Source organism: Tachysurus vachellii, chromosome 23 (assembly GCF_030014155.1).
Source record: "Tachysurus vachellii isolate PV-2020 chromosome 23, HZAU_Pvac_v1, whole genome shotgun sequence".
In the NCBI taxonomy this organism is placed as follows: Eukaryota; Metazoa; Chordata; class Actinopteri; order Siluriformes; family Bagridae; genus Tachysurus; species Tachysurus vachellii.
This window is the reverse complement of record NC_083482.1, coordinates 5,174,377-5,201,639: the sequence shown is the minus strand read 5'-3', so window position 1 is coordinate 5,201,639 and position 27,263 is coordinate 5,174,377. Positions and strand designations below refer to the sequence as shown.

Here is a 27,263-nt window from a genome sequence, read left to right as displayed (position 1 = left end):
CATTGCAAACCTTCACATTGCATTTGTCCAGCAAAACCCAAACATTGGACTTAGTTACTCGTCCTTCTGTGCATTGCATCCATTTCACATTACATCTCCGGCAGCACCAGGGAGATATATAACAGATCAGTAGTGGTCATGGATTTCATAGAAGAGGAACACTTGAATTGTCTGTTGCCTGGTGTTTAAACTCCATCGACTGCCTTGAGATGTCAAATGCTATGTTTTTTTATGACCGTTTAGCAATATTTTAAAGGTTTAGCTGTCATTTTGACTATGGATGATTTGAATTAGTTTATATACTTTATAAACAGCATATATTTGAAGCTGTTGTGGACTTTACAAAGGGGGTTAATTTCTTTTTCTATTGCCTGTAAAGTCCCTCTACTCCTCTATATATAATGTGTTTTCTTAATATCTTGCAATGTTATGATATTTGGGGGGCATGGTGGCTTAGTGGTTAGCACGTTCGCCTCACACCTCCAGGGTCGGGGTTCGATTCCCGCCTCCACCTTGTGTGTGTGGAGTTTGCATGTTCTCCCCGTGCCTCAGGGGTTTCCTCCGGGTACTCCGGTTTCCTCCCCCGGTCCAAAGACATGCATGGTAGGTTGATTGGCATCTCTGGAAATTTGTCCGTAGTGTTTGATTGCGTGAGTGAATGAGAGTGTGTGTGTGCCCTTCGATGGGTTGGCACTCCGTCCAGGGTGTATCCTGCCTTGATGCCCAATGACGCCTGAGATAGGCACAGGCTCCCCGTGACCCGAGGTAGTTCGGATAAGCGGTAGAAGATGAATGAATGAATGTTATGATATTTGTGAGCGGTCAATGTTCCTTTGGAATTAAATATTTTTCTGTTTCTTACAAGCTTTTTCACCACCTTCAGTTTTGTGTCAACACCGTTGTAAGAAATAAAAAATGCGTAGTGTAAAAATAAGACGATGATGTTGAAGATCTTAATGAAGAACAAGAAGTTTATTCCAGCATAGCAGTGACAAAATACATGACGTACTTTGGGTTTGTCGGAGTCCATAAGAACCCAGAGCAAATCCTGCTCACGCATTTTATACTGTTTTCCTCTTTGTAGTTTAAATGAAGTTCTGCTTTGAATGTGTATTGAGCGTAAGAACTGAGTGTCTCCCAAATGGCTGGGTCACACCTTGTTATTTAGCCTTTAGATGTCTTTAAATGTTAATCACGGTCACGTATACCTTGTCTTGTTATTGTGTCAATTGTTATCAGTCAAATAGTCCCTTTAAATGGTAATCGCGGTCACCTTGGTCACGCAGACCATGGCTTGGTATTGTTACAGTTGTTATCAACCAAATGGTCACTTTAAATGGTAATCGCGGTCACGTAAACCGTTGGTGATCTCTGATGTTCTGCTGCCGCTCCCAAATTTATAATTGAATCGAGTTTATACGTTTAGAGTCCTAAACGTATTACCTTATGATACTTAAACCTTTTTAGGAATGAGCTCTTGTATGATGTGTACCTTGGAGTGGAATTTGGGTGCAATTTCTGTAATTTCTTACACCGTTGATGCCTTGTCAACTCCATCAGAATGATATATTGTTGTTGTTTTTTTAATAAAGATGAGCTGTTTTGTTTCCTCAAGAATTTGTTAATAAAATGGTTGCATTCTCAAAGTTATTGTGTAGTTTGTATGCTTTTAAGTATCACTGTTCATTATGTAAAATTAAATGATAAATTGATTAATCCATACAGCCTTAACCACGATCATTAAACATTGACTAATCTAACTTTTAAAAGGTGATATGATTATTTTAAAAACATTTTTTAGTGATTATGACAATTAAAAACTGCTAAGAGTCAAAATATTTGTGATAATTTAATAAAAAATAATTTTATAGACATTTCTATGTGTCTGATGGTGTTGACAAAAGTCCAGTGCTGATCCCGCAAACCTCTAATTTATATATATATATATATATATATATATATATATATATATATATATATATATATATATATATATATAATTATGTTATATATATTATGACATGCCGTTTAGGAAATTATTCCTGAGAGAATTGAATGAAAAGTCTGAATATATTGAATGAATCCTGATGTCATCAAGACGCACTGATATCTCGTACTTTAGGCAGAATGACTGAGTCAGCGATAAACTTATTTGCTGCAATTTTAAGAAATGAAGAGGTAGTTAACACGTTTAACACGTTTAACATTGCATGTACAGCCCAAAGTGGTGCCGTAAACCACACTAGTGTTGGACTATGGGTGAAGAAATGTATTCGCTATTTCACAGAGGAAGGTGAAGGAAGGTTTCACCTATTTACATATCTAACAGACACGGATCAAGATCACTAATTTGGATTTCTTTTTGTGTCCACTACACTACTGTCTGCCTGTTGTCTGATGCTAGGTAGGTGGGTTAATATGGGTTTGTAATAGCAGATTTGGTTGTAAATTGTAAATAATTTTATTGTTATAAACTTTCAAATTACACCAGGTCATCTCACTGTATCCAAAAGACAGATATTTGCAGGTTTAAACCAAATCTGCTATTACAAACCCATATTAACCCACCACCTAATTGTCTCTACAGAGATGCAGCTACAACCCAATTTTCCTCAAAATCGGCTTTCCTCTGTGGTGGACAAAATATATAAGTCTCTATGTGCAGACGGCTGAGAGACAGATTCCAAGCGACCGTCAGCAAAGTGCAAAACCCGAAACGCGAATACTAAAAAACAGTCAATAAGTTCACTGTAATACACTGTACTGTCACCAAATTCAGCTCACACATCACTGATGTCCTGATTGTTATACTACAACACTTTTTTGGGGGAAATGTCTTTTTGTATAATTGTTATGATTTTCTTTTTTCTTTTTTTCGAAAAATCATAAAAATGAAACAAAAAGACATTTCCCCCAAAATAACTTTGCAGACGGTCCCTTGGAATTGTCTCTTAGGAATTCGCACATAGAGACTTATGTATTTTGTCCAACTCAGAGGAAAGCTGATTTTGAGGAAAATTGGGATGTAGCTGCATTGTAGCTGCCTCTCTACATTACTACGATAAAAAAAAAGGTGTTATTTGTGTAATTAGAGTGTTTAGCTCAGGAGTTATTGACTCGGGAAACTCGAATCTGTGAATATGAGGCCAACTTTACTCAAGTGATATCGGGTGCCTCTTGATGATGTCAGAATCCATTCAATATATTCAGACTTTTCATTCAATTCTCTCATGAATAATTTCCTAAACGGCATGCCATAATAATATATATATATAAAATGGGAGGTTGTTCCAAAACATGGTTACATACCCAAACCCTCATTTAACAAATATGTATACACTGGTTTTTAAAATAATTTTTAATATGTTTAATGTTTTTTTTTAGAAAATGAAAACCTGTTTTGTCCCTGACCTCAAGAATCACTGATCTACAACTGTTTGTATCTGAGTGTAATTAAGCAACCAAAAGCAACAGGTCAGCACAATTTCCAAGTTCACCACAAACCCAACACTAATTCCTTCAAATAATCACTAATGAAGACCCAATCAAAAAACTGACCGACAGAACAGTAGCTCAAATATGGTTTGACAGTATCCAGGTGGCTTCATTCACAGCAGTCCAATGAGTCACAGGTTGTTCATGCAGATCTATCCCCAGCAGAGAGCACATCAGGCAACGGACTCCAGCCAGAGGTTGGGCATCAGAATTGATGTAGTAGGTCCTGAAGAAGAAGCAGTCATACTAGGAACTCGGAAGTGGCATGTACAAGTATGCTTGTAATCATATGATTTTTACAGTTTTTCTCAGTCACTTTGGAACGTTTCTCAGATCAGAAATGAAATTCTCAAAACTACTTGTTCAACCTCCACATCATTTAGTCATTTGTGCTCACCATAAGAACATTTCTCGTTGCGTTGATCAAATTGCGAATGCTTTGTTACATAATTTAATGGATTGTGTACAATAGTCTGCCGTTTCCTACATTATCAGTTGTTTATGTCATGTTGATCAAAATGTATTATACTGGTTTCACCTAAATGGTCTGAACCCCCAAAACCCTTCTTCTTCTCAGTTCTATTAAACTTTTCTTGTAAATGTGTCTTGAATTGATGAATTGTGCAGATGAACCAGATGAACCTAGGAAACGAACATGGTCGAGAGCCAAGAATAAGGATGCATGCTGGAAGGGTAAGGAGGCAAAATAGAGGAAGAGGAAGAAGAGGCCAGAGACATAGACACATTTCAGATGAAATTAGAGCCACTGTTGTGGACCATGTTGTCAGTCATGGCTGCACAATACCCTCGGTCGGAGGGTACAGCCGAATATCGGGAGATCAACTGTGTCTTCAATAATTCAAACATTTCGTAGAGAGAACAGCTATGTAATCCACCAGTGTGGACTGTGCTGTTATAGTGTGTGTATACATCTAAGTATTGCATTAGTGCATTTTTTCCACACAGGAAAAATAGGGGTGGCAGAGGACCTCTTTTCACACCCCAACAAAAGGAGGCTATGGTCCATGGTCCGAGCAAACAATGCCATTAGGTTAAGGGAAATACAAAAGGCTGTTGTAGAAGATAATAATGTATTTAAAAACATCCAGTCTTTTAGCATCTCAACTATTGATAGGGTGTTGAAGAGACACCACATGAGCATGAAACAGCTGTATAGTGCAGCATGTGCAGTTCTGCCTAAGAAGTGTTTCCTATGTTTACCTTTTGGAATTTTAATTTGTGTCTTTTTATTTTCAATCATAATGACATTATATTGTAATTTTTTGTCAGTCCACTAGTAAAGAAAAATAAAAAAGTGTGAATCCTGTCCAGTCTCTTACAATCAATATCCCACATACAGTAATGTGTAAATTTGTGCTGTTGAAATTCATTGTTGCCACTTAGAATAAATTCAGCCTCGTGCATTTTCAATACTTGTAATCCAAAACATAGTTTACATCAGGAAATACTAAAGTAAAACATTGTCATATTAAAAAAATGACTAAACATTTTGACTATCTTGTTCATAAACAATGATAAAAGGACTTGTTATTTTGATGGCAATGATATGTTCATTGACACAAATACTTATTTTTAAGAGAAGTACCAAGGATTTTGAGCAAAAAACAGGCTTTTGCAAGAAATCCAATGTATTGTGCTGTTTGTACACATTGTTTTGAGAATGCACTTACTGATTTGCAAATCTTAAGGATGATTCGAGAAATGCGCCAAAGCAACTGAGAAAAACTGTAGACAATGTACATTATATTCAAAGAGTAGACAGGGACTCCTGCAAGACTAGCTATGACAGCATAACTAAAAGTGAGAGCCAGAAGGTCTTCCTCAGATATAAAGTGTTTAGCCACTTCACAGGCAGCAAAACTGAGCAACAAGCAAGAGTGGAATGGCAACAGCATCCAAATATCCTAGTTCACCAAACACTGCCACTGAATGCTCCAGATCAGTTCTTTACCTGAGAAAATCTATTCATAAAAAGCGAAACAAATGTGTTTTCATCCTGGACTTAAACACAGAAACTGTGTATAAGTCCTGAACACTAATTGAAAGGCTGTTCCATAACTACTAGTCTCTGTAAGAAAAAGCTCTGCCCTCAGCCGTTACTGCTTGAGGTACTACTAAATAGCCTGCACCGTGTAATTGAAGTAGTGTTGACAGATCTTAAAAAAACAAAAGATCACTCAGGTACTGTGGCGCTAGACCATTCAGTGCTTTATAGGTCAATAATAGTATTTTATAATCAATGCAAAATTTGACTGGGAGTGAGTCAATGCAACACGGATAAGACAGGAGTGATGTGTTCATATTTTCTGTTTCTAGTTAGGACAGCTGTATTCTGGATAACTAGCTGTGCATCATCAGCATAACAGAGGTAGCTAATAACATGTTTATGAATAAATGTACCAAGGGCTAACACAGGCTATAGGGAGAAAAGCAGTGGGCCTATAACACAACCTTGTGGAACACTGAACATAATCTTAGTATGCTTAGAGACATCACCATTAAGATCTACAAACCGATAATGATCACTCAATTAAGACCTGATCAAGGAGAGGGCTGTTCCCTTAACACCAGTGTTGTATAAAGTACTAGAAAGCAATACTTGAGTAAAAGTACAAGTATCGTACTAGAAAAATACTTTGGTAGAAGTGAAAGTTACCTTTTAGAATATTACTCAAGTAAAAGTCTTAAAGTATCTGATATATACTGTATTTAAGTATCAAAAGTAATTTTCTGATATTTAATGTACTTAAGTATTTGAAGTATAAGTAAAAAGTAAAATTTCAGTGATTTTTGGTAGGCATAAGAGGCACTTCATCCGGTAGGAAGACTCTTTCATTCCAATGTACAGAAACATTTCTTGCAAATGGGGTGGCCAGGGGGTGGCCAAGGCAACTTTAGGGGGTCCACAGACTTATGACACAAATGAGCATGGATGAATCCCATAATTGCTCATTAGTAGAATATATCTCTCATAATCTATTTTATAATTTATAATATATTGTTATAATTTTATCTTGTGTATGTCACATATAAATCAACACCTATTTACATTTTTATGTAACTGATGAAACCATCTATAACAAGCTAAACTTAAATTCTGAACTGGACATGTGACTGACTAACTGACTGACTGCCTGGTGGGTTCTCAAACCTGCTGGTGGTTCTTGTGAAGTCTGACTACTAGCATCAGGCAGGAAGCTGCTCTGGGGTACTGTGGTGATGCAGGGGCTGGGGGCTGTGCTGGGGTCTGTTTGCACCTGATCTGTATGTGTTTGCTTCTTTAAAAAGAAGTTTTAATTAAAACTTTAACTACAAATCCCAACTATAATAATTGCATTTAAAATCAACTGTCAGCATAAATGACTACTTTAATCACCTTTATGATAGCTAACAGGCTGTGTGCAATTGCAGTAATCTTTTGAGTAACATTACCAGAAACAGAGTTTAATAACAACATTAAATACTGACACCTGTAAAACTAGTTATCTTACATTAGCTAAACAGTTAAAGACTTACACACTGCACTGTATACGTGTATAACTAGCACAAATGTCAACGTAACTTATATTATGGCTAAACTGGGGAACGATCCGATCTCTCTTGTCTGATTAATCTGTTAATAGCATCTAACGTCAATTTATATAGCGACGCAACTTTCGAAATATTTTTCTGGAAAACTAAATCCTGATGTTTAATCTTAATACTTACCAAAATTTGATGTTTTAGTATTAGTCTGTTGCAGTATTCTTCTCTACCTCTCAACTCTTTCTTGTCATTGATTGATGGATTTGAAATGTTGAGCAGCGCCTTCTTTTGATAAGTGAAATGAGATGTCAATCAGCACCAAACTTCCAATGCGATCAAATAAAAATTCGGGGTGGCACCTGGGGTGGCCAATCAGATGTCAGGGGTGTTCATCGCCACCCCGGACACCCCACTGCTCCTTTGTCAAAATTACGCTGAAATAGAGCGTGCGGAGCGTAATGCAAACTAGGAGCAGTGATTCGCCAAACCTCCCTTATTGCAGTCGCACACATTTCTTCTCATTTTATTTTGTAGTAACGAGTAACGAAGATGCTTAGTGGAAATATAACGGAGTAAAAGTATACATTTTATCTAGGAAATGTAGTGGAGTAAAAGTGAAAGTTGACATAAATTTAAATAGCGAAGTAAAGTACAGATACATGAAATTTCTACTTAAGTACAGTAAAGAAGTATTTGTACTCCGTTACATTACAACACTGCTTAACAACAACAACATTTTCCAGCCTATCAAGTAGAATAGCTTGGTCACAGGTCTCAAAAGCTGCACTAAGTTCAAGTTACACCAGCAAGGAGACACAACCCTGGTTTAACCAGTGTGGTCGCTGTGCTATTTTGAGGCCTATATCCTTCTGATATATTTCTTGAATGTTTTTCCTATGTAGGAATGAGCATGACTGCTGTGCTACAAACATTTCTAGGATTTGGAGATAAAGGGGAGGTTTGATATTGGCCTATGGTTGGACAGCTTACAGGGGTCAAGGTTGGGTTTTTTAATCAGAGGTTTGATTACCACTAGTTTTAAAGATTTCAGCACATAGCCAGTGGTAAGAGAAGAAACAGATGCTATAGAGATGAACATCCATCCATCCATCCATCCATCCATCCATCCATCTATCCATCTGTCCATCATGGATTCATCTATTCATTCCTTAAAAAAATCTATTTATCTATCCATTCTTTAAATCAATGAATCCATCAGGTTTGTGGTAGAAGCAGCAGAGCAGGGACATCCAGACCTCCTGTCTCCGTTGACTTTCTCATGCCTGGATGGAGCCCATGGAATCCATGCTCCTCATGAATCTAAGCGTCAACAATAAGCCTTAACAGAAATGAATTTGCCTTCCCATGAGGAGCTGTGCAGGCGTGTATCCACTTCTTAATGGTGTGGAACGATATATCAGTATGGAGTGCTTTTTCCTTATTTCCTCCTCCTTTCACACAGACACTCACTGCAGACTCTGCTTCTCCCTTTGCTTGTGTAAACAACAGGCTGCTTGTAACATGAACAAATCCATACTCAGTTGCAAAGTCTTTGAAGATATTGAACTGCACTGGGGCCCATTGTCTGACACTACCAATTCAGGGATCCCATGCTGACTGAACGCCTCCTTCAGAGCGGATATGACTGTGGCTGAGATAGACACTTTATGTCTTGCTACCTCAATGTACAGAGAAAAGTAATCAACAACAAGGAGATAATTCTCTGTATCCCAGAAGAAAAGATTAGTGCCGACAGGTTGCCATAGATATGTCATAGATTATGTAATCAAATCAAATCAAATCAAATCAAATTTAATTGTCACATACACATACATACAGGGTAGGACATGCAGTGAAATGCTTTTTGCAACTGTCCAATATATAAGCATAAAAAAAGGGAATGCAATTTAGGATAAAAAAATAAACCAAAACCAAAAGAAGATAAATAAATAAAAAATGATAAACTATATAAAAAATATATAAAAAATATATAAAATATGAAAATATAAGTTCAGAAATAATGTATATACATATGCAGAAATATACATATACATAAATGTGTATGGTTTTTTAGATTGTCCTTAAAGTGTCCAAGTGCAGTATGGTGTGTAAATAGTGTATATAGTTTATAATGTGGCACTGTGCTGTGCAAGTCCAGAGTTAAAGTGACAGTGACAGTCCAGAGTTAAAGTGTCAGTGAAAAAAAAGGTGTGCATAAAAACAGTGTAGATGGAGAGAGAGAGAGGTCCAGTACTAGATCCTGGGTGTTTCCTGATTTATACTCTGAATGTCCTGTGGGAAGAAGCTTCTCCTCATTCTGTCAAAGTGTTTGCTTTCAGGGAGCGGAAGTGTTTCCCTGAACACAACAAAGAAAAGAGTCAATTGTTGGGATGGCTGAGATCTTTTACAATCTTCCTGGCTGTAGATGTCCTGCAGGTCAGTGAGCTCAGTGTGGATGGTACATTCAGCTGATCACGCCACCCTCTGGAGGGCTCGCCGGTCCTACATGGTGCTGTTCCCAAACCAGGAAGTGATGCTACCCGTCAGGACGCTCTCAATGGTGCAGGTGTAGAAAGTCTTTAGCACCTGAGAGGGTAGTCTGAAGTCCCTTAAGCGTCTCAGGTGGTACAGATGCTGCCGGACCAAGACAGATCCTGTGTGATGTGAACACCTAGGTACCGGAAACTGTCCACTCTCTCCACTGGGGTCCCGTTGATGTTTAGCGGTTGGTATGACTGCTCCTGCTTTGTGCTGAAGTCTACTATCAACTCCTTAGCCTTGCTGACGTTCAGGAGATGATTGTTCTCCTGGCACCATCTCTCCAGGTTTTTAGTCTCCTGTAGATACGCCGTCTTGTCGTTGTCGGAGATCAGGCCCACCACAACAGTGTCGTCAGCAAACTTGATGATGGTGGTGGAGTTGGAAGTGGCCACACAGTCATACAGTGAGTACAGCAGGGGGTTTAGAACAAACACAACCCTGGGGAGTCCAGTGCTGAGAGTGAGGGTGGATGAGGTGTGTTTGCCCACCCATATGGCTTGTGGTCTGTCTGTCAGTAAGTTGGAGATCCATTGAAACAGTGGCAGGCTGAGTCTCAGGACCTCCATCTTAGAGGTGAGTGTGGAGAGAATTATGGTGTTAAACGCTGAACTGTAGTCCACAAACAGCATTTTTGCATAATTCTCTTTTCTGCAGTCCAGGTGGCTCATCGTGGTGTGGAGAAGATGAGCAATGGCGTCCTCAGTAGAGTGGTTCTAGCGGTACTGTATTAGATCCAGTGTGTCTGGTAGTGATGCAGTGATGAAGTCTCTGACAAGTCTCTCAAAGCACTTTATCACTACTGAGGTCAGATCCACAGGGCGGTAGTTGTTGTGGCAGGTGGGCTGGTGTTTCTTCCGGACAGGAACAATGGTGGACTGTTTGAAGCATGTTCCGAGATGGTGAACATGTTTACCTCTCCAGCTCTCTCAGCGTGCATGCTGTTTTGTGCCTCTAGCACCGTGCCTGCAGCATGGTTAGCTGCAGCCTTGAAGGAAGCATAAAAGGTGTTTAGCTCATCTGCCAGAGAAGCGTCCGCATTCCCCATTCTAGAAGCAGGTGTTCTATAGTCCGTAGTGTTCCTTAGTCCCTGCCACAGGCTCCTAGAGCCACCATGCTGGAACTGTGACTCTAGTTTCCTCCCGTAGTGCCGCTTTGCTTCCTTCACCGCTCTGCGCATGCTGTAAGATGCAGCCTTCTACTTGTCCATGTCCCCGGTGGCGAGCCACGTGTTGTAGGCAGCGGAGTGGGATCTCAGAGCATCGCGGATGGTTTTATCCACCCACAGCTTCTGGTTGGGAAACTTTCTGATGGTGGTTTTCTGTACCTTATCATCCGCTAGTTTCCCAATGAATCCCACAACCGCTTCCGTAAACATGTTGACGTCATCAGAGCTGCGCCTGAACATGTCCCAGTCTGCATCATCTAGAGCGTCCTGCAGAGCCGCGTCCTCGATCTGAACTGGATCTTCCTGTTTCAGCCCTTGTTTGTAAACAGGCATGAGGAAGATGGTCCGAGTTCCCAAACGGTGGACGTGATTGTGCCTTGTAGCTGTTCTTAAATAGTGTGTAGCAGTGGTCCAGCGTCCTTTTGCTCCTGGTGGGGCAGGTGATGTGCTGCTGAAATTTTGGTAGTGTGCATTTGAGGTTGGCACTATTAAAGTCTCCCACCACAATGAGCGCAGTGTCCCGATGCTGTGTTTGATGTAGCGTTATTGTCTCTTGTAAGTCCCATACTGCATTGTCCGTGTCCGTTTGAGGTGGAATATAAACGCCACTGACTATGACCGAGCTGAAATCCCAAGGAAGATAGAAGGGCCGACATTTGATGGTCAGTAATTTCAGATTTGGTGTGCAGGAGCGTGTAAGAGGAACGATGCACGCGCTGTCCCACTAGTGGTTGTTCACCATCAGACACACTCCACCTCCCCTTGACTGCCCCGACTCCAGTGTTCTGTTCATGCGGTAAACCGAGAAATACTCGGCTGGCTGGATGGCGTGGTCTGGTACAGCTGGGTTCAGCCATGTCCCGGTGAAGCAGAGAAGGTTGCAGTCCCGAATGTCCCTCTGGAAATTGACCCTTGCCCTGAGGTCGTCGAACGCCGGCTCGTTTCCCTCACGGATGCCGGTGCGGGTCGCGTCCTTTGTTCACCCTCAGGATCTCGCTCGGCCAGCATGGGTCCGGGATTAAAAACGGCGAAAGGTGAGTGTATTGTACACCAATAGATATAAGAGTGGCTCTGTAATATCTAATGATGTCCATCTTCTATAAATAAAACAGTATCTATATACATAAATATAAAATAAAATAACATAAAATAAACAAAAAAAGGCAAAGTGTAACCGGAGCAGTCGCATCAAAGCGCATCAGTCTGAGACGAAATCTTAAGACAAGAGGAAGGAGTTGGTCCAATGTTTTGTTTCTCAGCAAAGAGACATAAGGCTTGTGATCTGTTTCAAGTGTGAACTTCAACCCCAACCGATTTTGCTGCTAATGCTTCTTTTTCTATCTGAGCATAGTATTGCTTCTGACAGCCCTCGTGAAATGAAGACCACAGGATTCCAAAGTTCATCCTCTGGTTGTTTTTGGGACAGCACTCCACCGAAATTGAATAACAAAGCGTCTGCTGACAGTCTATTCTCATTTGTTGGGAAGTATTGGGCCAACACTCTGGTTCAACTGAGCTCTCTTTTCAATCTCTGAAAGGCATCTTACTGGGGCATGTTCCAACCCCATTAATTTTTTTCTGACAAAAGATCCTTTAATGGACATGTAAATGAAGCCAGGTGTGGCTTCATCAATTTTTATGGTGTTTACTTATTTATGTGCAGGGCACTCTTTTCTATTATGCCTCTTTAGGTTTCCACATTTTCCACACCCCATTAATTTACTTTCTTTATCTACTGTGCTCGGTCCCTTTTGTTTTGATCATTTCACCGCATAAGTTTTGAACTTAATGTATGATCATCTCCAGCTATTTGTACTTCACATGAATTTCCACACATGATGGGCCGCTGTCTTTTCACAGCCTTACTTTGCCTCACTTTAATCATGGCTTTTTCTAGTGTGAGCTCAGGATCAAATTGCAAACTTTCAGACAGTCATGCATCCTGTATGTCAACAACAATTCTGTCCCTTATCAGTTTGTCTCTTAGGGCTCTAAATTGACAATGCTCCACGAGTGCATGTACAGCAGTAATAAAAGCTTCTATACACTCTCCAGCCTCTTGATTATGTTAAAATGTGCCCATTCAAAAATCCCCTTATGTTTGCTTACATAATGGCGAGTGAATGCCGTTTTTACTGTCTCATATGACTTTTTCTCCTCCTCCTTCAGGGGAAGAACATTCAGGATATCCTTACCATTGTCAGGTATATGGTATACATAAATGTATTAACTTGATATTCTTGCAACTGCTTATCCAAACTGGACGCAATTCTATAATGCTCAAAGTGTCTCATCCATTTGGACCAATCATTCATATCACTGAAGTCAAAATTGCCCGGGGGCATCAGCGATGGCATTTGATGTGGCACACTTTTTGTTTCATCCATTGTCACCACCTTTTATTGTTTTTATATTTTTTTTTTTCTGCTGTTTCTCTTCGTCTCGCTCATTTGCGGCTTTGTGAAAAGCGATTTTGTCTGTTCCTTCTCCGCAACAGAGATATGCTCACACTCTCTCCAGAGAGTGGACAGTGGTATCTAACTAGCTTACTCCATGTCTGACACCATGTTTTTTTACTTAGATACACAAGACGGGACACAGGGAATCAATTGCTAAGAACTTTACTTTACTTCTGGTTCTTGTTCCCACTTTCATATAGGTCCCCCATCAACACCACTTCAACAATTATTTCCTTTACAGGACAATAACCATATCATTGTCCCGTTGGCTGCCGGCCTTTAAAAACAATGTATTTGCCAGAATTGCCAGATGGCAAATCTGCCCCTGTGTGTGTGTTGGAGATGTCTGTTATAGAGCAAAGAGAGACTCTGATGATCTTCTCAGCTGTCCTCGTTATTGTCATTTTTGGGTCTCTCCTCAAATAGAGGAGTTACTTAAATCCTTAAAGTAACTTTAAGCCTTAAGTAACATACAATGAAATTGAATGTTTTTATTTGTTGCAAATCATTTTCTTGTTCTTAGTTAGTATTTGGGTGAAATACCCTGTTTGTTTAGAATTGTGGTAACAAATGGTGTCACTAAGAGAAGGCTTTTAAAAGTCACATTTTTGAGCCAGAATTTTATGATGAAAAATTTTAAGTGGGACGACATCAGGGCAGCATAGGTATACAAACAGAAAGCAAATGACTTTTGTAAAGCAAAGATAGCAATATGTCAGCAAATTGTGTTTTTTTTTCTGCATGACAACAAGAATTCTAAAAAATATATTTTATTGTTCTGTTTACCTTTTGTTTTTATAATTAGAATTCCATTTTAGAAAATCTATATATTGTTATTTTTAGCATAATTTTGTAAACACTCTATTCACATGTCTTTTTAAAACGTAATATTTTTTAAATATTAAGTTGTGGTGGTATATTGCCATTGTCATTATTTACCTGTTGTATGATAACTCAGAAGACAGCCCTTCCAATAGAATAGCTAAAAAGTAATGTTTTAAAGTGTTAATCTATAGTAAACAGTGAAAAAAAAGCTTTATCCTTTATGATTTTTACCAGATGAGTCCAAGAATCTGATTTATTTCAAAATAAGACCATGGCACAAAAAGATACAATTTTAATTATACAACCACAGAACAAAAGCTTTTCAGTGGCTATAAACCAAAGGAGCTATAATAAAATCACATGGCATTTCATATTTGAAGAGCTGTTAAAATGTAACTGTAAGTTTGATGTAAATGTAGGTTTGAGGAAGCTGAGAAATCAGGCCATTGCTTCAAATGGTACAGTGTTCTCCATCAACAGTTTACTTTCTGCGACGAGCAGCAGCACCCTTCTTGGAGCTGTGATGATAAGTAAATACAGAGAGAAAGGGGTTATGATCTCAATGGACAGACAAATTATTCTCTTGTATAAGTCCCATTTACAAAGTGAGAATGCAAATCTGACACCATTCTGTGTAAACTCTAGATTCAACATTTGCTAAAAAATTTAAAGTAGTCAATCTGACATGGTCAAACTAAGAGAACATATATTCTAAGAGAATTAATCAATTTTTTAGCACATGACTTTGTGCACTGCATTGTGTGGGTAATTTAGAGCTACTTACTGCTTTTGCAGCTCATCAATACGGTTGCGAAGTGAGATTACCTGAAAACAACATATAAGCCTATTTAAAGTAGACACATACTAATAATATTACCATTGACTTTGAGACATGCAAACACAATTTCACCAAGATTTGACAGGGCATATGAGTCTGATATTGTTACCTCTGCCTTTAATTTGTATTAATTAGCATTACCTTAATTAAGCCATTAATATGGCTCTGCAAGTTTTACACAGCTACCCTTTTACTCTGTATTTACCCTACCAGATTTATACCACTAACATTTCAATGCTACCATCATATTCTATCTACATTACAGAATATTATGTGCATAGTAACATTCTATCAACTTCACAGCATTTTACCAGCATTGAAAAAAGAACACTTGTGTGTTCTCCTCACCAACTTCTACAAGCAAACTAATAAGCTCAGGTGAAAACTAAACCACAGAATTCAAAAAGTAAACCAATTTCAAACAGGTGGGGAAAAATATTTAAACTTCGTAATTCAAAACATTTTAGCAACAATAACTTGAAGTGAATTTGTTCTATACAACATTCACCAATGTTTGAGACCATTAATTATAACTTGGCCATTTTCAAAATCTTGATTTTAGTTTCTTCTTTTGCTATTCAGATATCGAGTTTCTGCTGTGGTTGCAAACTACACCAGGTTACGTATGTAACCTGGTTCCCTGAGAAGGGCTGACGCTATGGGAACGCTTCATTGAGGGGGTTGTATCTGAAGCTCTGTGCTCTGTGCACACTGATGCTGTGAAGCGAGGCAACTCCGTGCACCTCATAGGCCTGAGTAATGGCCTCCACTACCCAGTGGGCCAGGATTACACCTGTTCCAGCTCCCAAAACAGACAAACAGGGAGGAGGAGTTACATCATGAGATCAAGCTATGGTAGAATGGCCTGTACGATGACTTGACAACACACCTGGACACCTTGGGGACATATCCAGCCTAGGCAGGCGGGGGCCATAGACATGGCCTGCAAATCTCCCACTCTTTTGAGAGAGGCCAAGGCTAAGAGCAGAGCTGTTTTCAGGGTCAGAAACAGGGTCCCTCTGAGAGGCAGACTCTCAGAGGGACTCCACAGATCGGTCCCAGGAAGGAAGGCATGGTCTGCAGGAAGGTCACAGCTGCCTGGCACTATGCAGAAAGAAAGAGACCAGAGGGTGCCTACCCAAGGAGGCTCCGAGGACAGGTTCGTTGTTTGCAGCAATGGCAGCCAAGTACACCTTTAAAGTAGATGCTGACAGGCCCCAAGAAAGGCGAGACTGCAGGAACTCCAGCACTGTACTGACCGGGCAGTAAACTGGATCCTAAAAGAGTTCATTGCACCAGAAGCAGAAAAGCCTCCACTTCAGAGCATACAGCTTTCTGACGGAGGGAGCCCTAGCATTCAGTAGAGTCTCAGTCACCTCAGATAAGAGGCCTGCCTCTAGGAACTGATCCACCTTGGGGGTCAGAACAAGTGCTTCCGCATCTCAGGGTGGGTGTTTAGGATCACCTCCTGTGCCTGAGAAAGGAGATCCTTCATCATGGGAAGCACTATGGAGTGCTGTCAAGGATGGTAGAGCAGCTTAGGTGGTAGAATCTGTCCACAGGACGACTATTAGTCATCCACAAATCTGGTCTTTATGGAAGAGTGGCAAAAAGAATGCCATTTTTGAAAGAAAGCCATAATAAATCCCGTTTTACAGTTTGTGACAAGCCATGTGGGGGATACAGAAAACATGTGTAAGAAGGTGCTGTGGTCAGATGAGACCAAAAACTTTTTGGTCTAAATGCATAACACGTGGTGGAAACCTAAAACTGCACCTCACCCTGAAAGCTGGTTCTACAGTATTGATTCAGGGGTGTTGAATACAAATGCAGATATTTGTTTGTAAAAATGTGTATTTTGGACACCATTTATTATTTTTCTTTTCACTTCACAATTATGTGCCACTTTGTGTTGGTCTATCACATAAATTACCAATAAAATACAGTTATGTTTGTGGTTACATAGATGTACATGTGCTAACATCGCAAAATGTGGAAAGGTTCAGTGGGTATGAATACATTTGAAAGGCACTGTACATAGCAGGTGAAATATATGCAATGCATGATTTCTGCAATCTGTTTCTAGTAACTTTAAATAGGTAACATACATATGATTTGGCTTTGTATATATTGGGAAGAAAGTATGATACAAATGAAAATCATTATTACATAATACTTACCTCATACTTTTGCCTCTTTATCTTCTCAATGTGGTCAAATTTTTCAGACTCAAGATTGTACATCCAGTCCCACAGCTCCTTGGCTTTATCCCTACATGTGTTTGTAATTCAGAATTATTAGTGTATGTGATATCAGACACCAGTCTAATATTTGCTGGACCATAAGCATTTGCACAGACCTCAGCTTGTCTTCATTCAGGTGATCAATGTTCAGAGGCTTGCGTCTGTCAGCCAAGATCTTTTTTTTTTTCTCTCTCTCTGTCTGTTTCTTTCCCTTCTTTTGGTCAGCCTGTATCAGAAATGGCATATTAGTGTTAAAGTGTTAGAACTGAGGGCAAAGAGCATGATTACAGAATAGCCAAAAGATTTCAAGTCCCCAAATTGTAAAAAGTTAACAACTACAATTAATACTGACATAGTTTTTTATTGGGTATCTTTACCTAAACTACTACAACTACCCTGTTATGGTAGGACATAGGTTTGGGTAACCCAGAAAGAAACTTGCATTAAGTACTCCAATTATATACGATGCTATTACATGTTATTACTGAAATGTTATTACATGCATGGCAGGTATGTGATTTCTGAAGGGTAAGGAGCTATGATCAAATAAGCACCTTCTGCAGATAGCTGCTATAGTTGGAACCCATGCTTGTCAGAACAGATTTCTTCTTTGCATCCTCCTCTGCCTTTTTCTTTACATCTGCCTCCTCTTTCCTCAGTCTTTCCTCCTGGCACACAAATGTAAATAGGGTGTTAATTTGTAAGAAAATATAATAAAATACTTGTTTATAATGTAATTTACATAAATAAATTTTAAAAATAAAACAGTTTTTTAACTTTCTTGATTAGTATTTTGCTTATTTATCTATCAGGGATCATTATATAACATATACAACAAGTATAATATACCTCACGTCTTGCTTGACGCTCTTTATCCTTTTCGGTACGGAACCTCTGCTGCTCTGCTCTCTCAGCCCTACGTTTTTCCTACACACACACATAGACCATAATAAAGCTTGGGCTGCAACTGAAGAGTGTGGCATGATGCTGCCTTGCAGCTCCAGGGTCATCCATTTACTTGCGAGCTTGGGTTACTGTTCTTAGAGTTGCTTAATTGCCCTTAGGTGTGAATGTGCGCATTGCAGTGGTCTGGATAACCATTTAACGTTTCTACTGTAGGATTTACCTGATCATGCTGAAGGATAAAGATCAATGGACAGTTATTGATCAATGGAAAATAAAGACACTCACAATTCTATCCTTAAGAGCAATAAGTTCCTCCTCCTCCTTTTTCCTGCATTCAAAATGGGCATCAATTAGTGCCTGCAGCTCGATGAGATCCTTATTCTGTCGCTTTTTCTGGATGTCCTATTAAATCATTCATAAACACATACAAGTTAAGCGATTGGTCTTAAATTATAGATTGTTATATATAAACAGCAAGCAGTGTAATGTCTCTTCCAAATACATCTCTAATTGATTGAATTGTTTCAAATATGCTATAAATATTTCCAAGGGCAGTGAGGAAGAAAAATTCCAGACGGCCTTAAAACAATGATGTTGGCTTGGCTTACATCAAAGTCCACTTTGTCTCCTTCTGGGATTTTTGGTGCACTGGGCCTGAACAGACAAAGGTGAGTGACACACACACAAATGGTTATGACTACTTGCCTGAAATTGTGAGAGCTTTTACTTTGTTTAAAACGAGCACACTTTTTCAGTCCACAAATTATTTAGCAACTATATTATATATTTCTGAATATCTGTATTATGGTGTATTGCAGCATATTTTTGTTTATTAATACTGCTTATATTTATCAGAAGAAAGCTATATAAAAATTACCGCACAGAAATTTGTAACATTTAGAGGACATATAATGGTAAAAATACTTACCTGAACTTTGGCTTTTCCTCTATATATAAGAACATGAAATAGGAAGAGGGTCAAGTTACATTATTAAGGTAATTTTGCTCATAAATCATCTAATAAGCTGTACCAATACTGTTCATTATTTCACTAAATCTTTGTGAACTGCTCAGAAATCTGTAACAACACAAAACAATGACAATAAAGCTTGAAAAACATGCATCACAGATTTTAATCATAATATCAACTTTTGGAATATGTTTAAATACTACACTCTAAAAAACGCTGGGTTGTTTTTTCAACCCAAATGCTGGGTTGAGACCGCTGGGTAGGACTTTGGGATGTCTTAACCCAAGTTTGGGTTGAAAATTGTCTTGAGCTATAACCCAGTGGCGCTGGGTTGGGAACACGTACGTGAAAGAGAGCATTGCACGTCAACGTGAAAATCGGACAACACCAGTGCGAGAAGCCGCAATTTTCTTTGCGTCTTCAGATGAAAGCGAGTGAAATTCTGTCTGAAACGTTCACCCCTAACAATTCCTCTGAAAAATTTAATTGATTTTTTTTATATGATATATTTTTCTGTAGTTGCTAAAGTTGGTCAGGGTATCTAGGAACTTTTAATTAGTAATTCATGATTTCCTGTTTCCCTGGGGTATAAATATGACGTGACACAGAGGCCTAATTCTCTTACCCATTTGTCAAAATGGCAAAGATAAGAGAACACACCATTCAAGTAAGGCAGGTGTGTGTCGACCTTCATAAGTCAGGCAATGTCTACAAGAAAATAGCCACTCGCCTTAACTTGCCCGTATCTACAGTCAGAGGAAGGATTAAGAAGTTTAAAACAACTGGAACCGTGACAAACAAGGCTGGAAGAGGTAGTTTATCTTGCCACAACGCACAGTGAGGAGGATGGTAAGAGAAGTAAAAAAATTTCCTAAGCTCACTGTCACAGAATTGCATCAAAGAGTGGCATCCTGGGGTCACAAAGTCTCCATAAGAACCATCAGACGCTCTCTACATGCCAACAAGCTGTTTGGGAGGCATGCAAGGAAAAAGCCTTTTCTCACTAACATTCACAAACGTAAACGTCTGGAGTTTGCTAAGCAGTACTGGGACTTCAACTAGGATCGTGTGATTAGGTCAGATGAGACTAAGATTGAGCTTTTTGGCAACAAACACTCTAAGTGGGTCTGGCGTAAAACAAAAGATGAGTATGCCGAAAAGCACCTCATGCCCACCGTGAAGTATGTTGGAGGATCTGTGATGCTGTGGGCCTGTTTCTCTTCCAAAGGCCCTGGGAACCTTGTTACCTTGCATGGCATTATGAACGCTTTGAACTACCAGGACATTTTAAATAAAAACCTGATGGGCTCTGCCAGAAAGCTGAAGATGGGTCGTCATTGGGTCTTTCAGCAGGATAATGATCCAAAACATGTGGCAAAATCTACACAAAAATGGTTCAGCAGTCACAAACTCAAGGTCCTCCCATGGCCATCTCAGTCCCCAGACCTCAACCTAATCGGAAACCTGTGGGGGGAGCTAAAGAGGAGAGTGCAAGAGAGGACCTAGGACACTGGATGATCTAGAAAGATTGTGCAAAGAAGAATGGTCAAAGATCCCTCTCTCTGTGTTCTCCAATCTTGTGAAATGTTATAGGAGGAGATTATTGTCTTGCTGGCAAAAGGGGGTTGTACAAAGTATTAACATCAGGGGTGCCAATAATTGTGGGACACATGATTTCAAGTTGTTTTTTTTCCTAAATGTGTGATTTTTTTTACCACCAAAGTAATGTTGGATTTTTGTCTTTTTTGCATTTGGGTTCTATTTTGTTTAAAAAAAGGGAGAATTTTTAGAAGTCCACAACCACATCTTAAACAGGGGTGCCAATAATTGTGGAGGGCACTGTATTTTATAATATAAATATATATATATATATATATATATATATATATATATATATATATATATATATATATATATATATATATATAAATTGTAGCACTGCATATTCCTTCACCCTTCTCACTGCATATTCCGTCACCAAGTACAGTGCCCAAGAGCTGTTGGATTGCTTTAAAAATTGTGTAGCTATATATTTCCTTATATTTTTGTATGACCTCTCATGCATTGGTGACCTATCCCCTGGGACTCACCAACAAACAGAATTGCAAAAGAACTGTAGGAAAATTACCAACATACCTTCCTCTTCATAGGTCTCTACATGCAGGAAGCATTGAAAGCAAAAGCAGAACAAATAATATTAGATAGACATGGTATTTAGTAGAAAGAATATCCAAATAAAAACTGCTGTGTTGATGTAGAAAAGAGAAAATAAAGGAAAAAATAGCACAAGCAAATGGAATTATTATTAGTAGCAGTCATGGAAAATGTGGCTTACAGATTTTGCTTTTTGTGTTTAAATAGAATAATAATTCTGCAAAACCAAAAAAAAAAAAAAAAGATTTAATATTTTTTACTACAGTGACATGCTATTTTATTATAATTTTGTATTATGAAATTGCTTGAAAATAGGGCCAAAGCAGTTTAGTCTGGTGACATTGTCCCAGAATTCTAATCAACTAAACTTTAAAATATGAAGATATAATTTTGATCCAAATGTTGTTATGCTAACACCATCAGGAGAGGCAATAGTAATCAGGTAAGTCAGTTCTCCGCTAGTAGAAAGTGCTGATGTGGCTCTAAAAAGGGAGGGAGAGTGACAGAGACCCATGGCTGGTGGGATGGATTTTTTATTTATTTTTTTATTAAAATTGACACTAATTACTTACATGTTAATAAAATTTTAAGCAAACTGATTTACTAAATTATTTTTGATGTTGTTTATTTATTAAAGTGCCTATTAGCTCCACTAATATATATTGCATAGCACTTATTATAATCATTATCAGCTACTCCTAAAATTGGTAGAAATTAACACCAAGGTAAGTGCACAGCAGTCCAATTCCTAGAATTCGTTAGATGATCACGTTTAGCAACATGCAACATTAGTTATAATGACCTATTTTTGCAAATATCCACAAAATAAAAATAATCATCTGAATTATAAAAAATATATGCCATGAATACATTAATAGCAAATCACTCATCTGCATCAGCCATTCTCCTTTGTCAAAGGGAGATATTTTTTTTAATTTAAGTAAGCACTTATGAAGAGATGGTATTTGGCTTGGAGCAGTAGAGCAGTAGCTAAATGAGCAAGATTCTTTAATAACTTGATTTGGGAACTAGGTTGACCTACACATTCAGTGGCTCTGGTTTCAGGTGAGAATGTGTACGGAAGGATGAATGAATATACATGCCACATACCTTCCTCATGTACCACTGGTTCTGGCTCAGGTTCCTCCTCAGGCTCTGCCTCTGGCTCAGCCTCTGGGGCTACCTCTACATCTACTACCTCTTCTAATACCACATGCAGTAAAGCAATCAGGAGACAGGATGTGGTGACAGTTATTGGATTAAAAAAAAAGAAACAGCACTGTTATTTATGAAAGATTAGACAGAGTCAGAAAAAGAATGAGAAATAGTAAGATTAGTAGTTTTGAGCACACAAGAATGATGGGAGAACTAACAATCATGAGATCCTTTTCTAAACAAGATCCCATACTGTATTCTATGCTATTACGAACATGTCTTAACATAACATGATGTAATACAGCATAAATGGGGTGGGGTACTAGATCAAATATATATTACCTTATGTTCAAATAGGGGCCACAGAGACACAACTCAGATCAGATTTATTGCTATATTTTACCTGTCATCTCTATATATATTTTACCTGTCATCCTTTGGTCGATGCTCTTTTCAGTTTTCTGCTGCACATAATTGGAATCATCTGCAGCTGACTCTTAAGCTTAGTTCATTTATATTGCTTTCTTCCTTTAAATATTCAATTCAGTCACTAATTCAAGATCACTGTACTTGTTTTTAGTTTTTACGTCATTGTTTTTAGCTGTGTTTGTGTATTGTATTAGTTTTTATGCTGCCTCTTGGTCAGGTCATCATTGTAAATGAGAACTGGTTCTCAACTAACTCACCTGGTTAAATAAAGAAAAGCTTTAATTAAAATCATCTGGAAAAAAATATAAAACTTTCCTTTTGTCTTACGTCTTATCATTAGCCTATGTTTTATATTTAGCTTAGTTTTTAAAAGTAATCAATCTTATTATCTTATAGATTGTCTAGCCTGCCTTTTCAATTCTTTCATACTTATTCATATGCACATTTGGTTAAAATGTAAATCATGAGTGTAAGTACAAACATCCTTAAGTCTGACACAAGCAATATTTATGTCCTTAGCTAAAAGAAAGTTAAATGTTTTTAATTTAAATGTAATGTAAAGTTTGTAATGTAATGTAATGTAAGTTTTCCCTTTTGTAGACACACACAACCAAATAGAAGTTAGATTGATACATAAATCTTAGAACTTTCTGTAAAAAAAAATCTTTTAACCTTTTTTCATTTGATAATCTAAAGGTGAATACCACACGACGGAGAAACACAGTGCAATTTAGAATCAAGCATCTTTCAAATATTAGAGTGAAAGTGTGGATCTGTATTCTGTAAAAATGTATAATATCTATAGTTTTTCTTTTACCTTCCTCTTCGACCTCTTGATTTGCCAGAAAAGAAAGCAATGAACACACAAAGTTAACATTATAATAAATACTACTTTACAATAGAACTCATGCATACATACCAATTATTTGCTTAGCAGTCTGGCCTGAGTGTGTAGTGTTTTTTTTTTCAAACGTCTACTATGTGATTATTTATGTGGTTATTTTATTATTCTATTATTTCATTATTTTATTACAGTTAGGCATAAACTATATGCCGATAACAGCCGAGATGCCTTCATTAATATTTGGCTTTTAGAGCAGCAGAACAACACTGCCTCCAAAGGTGACCTGAATTTTTCATGAATGTTGTTGAATAGGTTTACAAGATCTAATATAGCTTCCAAAAACATTATTTAAAAATATCTAAACACAATATTGATATTATATACTTGTATTAAATGATTGGTATGCAGATTCCTTTTATGCAATATTTTTGATTTTCTATCATAAACAGAAGTAACCTAACATTGTGGATTCTGTTAATGTGCCTGCATATTAAATAACAGTTGGAAAGAAGCAATAGTGTTGATATGAATTCTACAACTACTACTTCTTCTTCTTCTACTACTACTACTACTACTACTACTACAAAGAAGAAGAAGCAGAAGAAGAAAAGAAGAAGAAAATTTAACTCACCTTCAACCCCGCTAAAAAAAAAAAAACATTTAATGTGATTAAACATATCATGTTTTCAATTGAATAATGCAAAGTAAAACAAAAGGCAAAAATACTCACACATCCTCTGTGTCAGACATTATGTTCACAGACTTCACACCTGAAACACAAGACATATTTCCTCAGCAATTATAAAATAAACTATTAGATTAGATTTTACTTCATGATCAGTGCCCTGCTCTTGTCACAATGAGAGAAGCAGTTCTAATACTACATTAAAAGTGACTCCTAACAACTTATTGAGATGGCCTATCTGATTTACGAATTGATTTTCACAGCCATCCACTGATAAATATCGCTGTTCACATTCACAAATCTTTATAAACATTTGGAAGTGCGGTTTTAGCAGTTATCTGGTCATACTTAAGGGTCACAGTACTTAATAACTCAGCACTAATGGAGATCAAGTGATCATGAAGTAAAATTCTTGCATGTGAGAGCTTTAGTGCCCTTCTTGGTTGTGTTCTTTCCAATAGAGCCTTAGAACAGCTGCTAAAATTTTTGGGGGATTATCAGAAGATCATATATCCTGGATCAACCCCTTCATGGTCCCCTCTGTGGATATATGAGGACATAGCCAAACATTTATCAAATTAAACAACAGATGATATTAAAGGCCATATCACCGAACTTCTGAATTTAGCAAAATGGCTTGTATGGTATATGTTTAATTAAATAAAGGCAATTGTAGTGTTTAATCATTCCAAACTTCATAACTATGTATTCTTCCAATGTTATTTATAGAACCAACTATATAGTTGAGAATTAAAAATTTCATAATTTAACTATTGTTATGAACAATGTGCTTTTACCATTTTTTCATAATCTTGCCATCCATCCTTCGCTACTCTCACTGCAAACATTGAAGCTACTGAGTACAATAGAATGCAAAATATAGTAATTCTCTTATTGCATTGGCCATAAGGGACTTTGAGCCTGATAGACTATTGCTGATAGACTAGATCATAAAAAAATCTAAAAATAACATAAAACTCTAAAACATAAATATAAAACATAAAAATGCATTTCCTTGTAGTTTTTATTAACATCTGCTGATGGTTCAAATGATTAGAACATAATGAGCCTTAATTCCCTAGTTTTGCACATATGAATATCACATAAATAATCCAGTAAAATCATGATGAAGCTGTAAAATAAAGAAAATAAATAATTTCCTATTTATCATTTCAAAGACAACAACTCTATTATGTCATCTCAACATCTTTGGAATCTTACCTCAAAGAAGAAACAATAGGAGAGTGTCCAGGAGCCTGCCTGTAAGGTTCTGCTCACGCCTCCCTTACTGACCCCGTGTTATACAATATATATATATATATATATATATATATAGAGAGAGAGAGAGAGGGAAAGAGAGAGAGAGAGAGAGAGAGAGAGAGAGAGAGAGAGAGAGAGCGAGATGATATTTAATCTTCTAAGGAACCGTATTGGCTGAGAAGGTCAGAGAGTCAGTTGGGCCAGATTTGCTTTTTCAGAACCACCCCAACAGACCTTCAAACACCCAAGCTGAATAAGGATATCAAAAGAATGGAGATGGAGGGAGAGTCAAGTCTGAACAGCTGAAAAGTATCATTGCTATATCTGTCATAATACAAGGAGAGCAAACATAAGGCCAAGCTGATGGTGTGAGAAAGCCTGGACCTTTTACACATCAGACAGGCATGCAGAAAATGTCTCTGAGGGCATACAAAACTAAGTCTGCTGGAAATAAAAGCCATAACCAATATACAACTGGATTCACTCAAATTCAGACAAAATTAAAAACTGACACTGAAATTCCAACATAATGGAAGTCACCACATGCCATAAATGAGTTTACCAGTAAAAAAAAAGACATTCATATTGCTGGTAATTGTCATACTAAAAATTTCTAAATTTTGCAACGTGGTATTCTCACATCAATATATATTATCTGAGTACATTGATTATGTTGCTCTATTAATTATGGTATTATGTGAATTATATGAATTGAATTGGTCACATGTACACTTGTTTAAACAATTATAGGTTAATAATAATTTGTTCTCTCTATATCAGGATGTATGTGCATGACTTCTGCCTGTTGTGATGCCAGTGCTTGATCCTTAGAGACTTTTACTGTTGTGGCTCATCTTCCCATATACCTCCCAATCCTGCCTGATTTTTCCAGATGCTGTAAATCTTGACGATGATCCAACATGTATAACCTATAGATCCGCCCTTCCAAAAAACAGTTTATGCCTAAGACTTATAAGTGGATAATCTCAACTCCAAGATATGGGCTGAATTCAAACAAGTAAGTTTGAAGTGGTAACAAGTAAGAAGGTAATACCAACATTTGTAATGTTTAGTCTTTATATCTGAATGTGTTATGAAATATTATCCTAAATTCAGAACACCACTAATGGTCAATTTCTCACACTGGAAAACTTAGTGTGAATTGGTATGATTTGTCTGATACTCTGGATAAAGTTAATGAAGACAAAGATAGCAAATAAAGCACAGGTGAAAACATAAGAGAGATGCTTTGTGGTCTAAGAAGAAAATTCACCTGAGACAGAAAGAGTGAATAACAAACATTCCCAGACAGAATACAGTAACACAAATGTTAATGTAAAGATTTTTTTGTAGAGTTTTTTTGTAGTTTTTTTTTTTAGAGTTAGATTTTTTGTAGAAATGTAGAGTTTAGGGTTTTTTAAGCGCATTTTAACATGACCTAATTGAATATACATAAAGTATACTTTATAATACACTAAGTACATGTAATATGTGAACCAATTATCGGTTTTCAAATTTAAACCCAATGTGGCCTAAACCATAATGTTTATTTTCTGTTTATTTTGTATCTGTCTGTTTTCAAATCTCATTGGTGGGCCTGTTGCTAGGTTGGTTGAGTGATTCTTCATCACCATAACATATACTATCAGAAAAACAGGGGTGTCTTAGTGGATAAAATTCAGACCCAAAGGCAGGGATAGCTAAAAACACATGCGCTATTAAATAAAAACACAACACAAACAAAACCG

The 27,263-nt window shown here is 37.7% G+C and overlaps 2 protein-coding genes across 2 annotated transcripts in view; both read right to left on the bottom strand.

Moving 5' to 3' along the window:
* Nucleotides 1-27,263, bottom strand: part of ptpn5 (protein tyrosine phosphatase non-receptor type 5) — a 551,551-nt gene that overhangs the window by 174,377 nt on the left and 349,911 nt on the right. The window lies entirely within an intron of this gene.
* tnnt3b (troponin T type 3b (skeletal, fast)) lies at nucleotides 14,311-24,033 on the bottom strand. Its single transcript, XM_060858821.1, has 13 exons — nucleotides 24,027-24,033; nucleotides 23,544-23,558; nucleotides 22,253-22,345; nucleotides 21,125-21,142; nucleotides 18,947-18,965; nucleotides 18,627-18,672; nucleotides 18,304-18,420; nucleotides 17,962-18,039; nucleotides 17,667-17,780; nucleotides 17,229-17,338; nucleotides 17,050-17,140; nucleotides 14,816-14,856; nucleotides 14,311-14,549 (listed from the first exon to the last, which is right to left on the bottom strand). Exons 1-13 carry the CDS (start codon nucleotides 24,031-24,033, stop codon nucleotides 14,513-14,515), a joined length of 786 nt encoding a protein of 261 aa, XP_060714804.1. The 3' UTR covers nucleotides 14,311-14,512.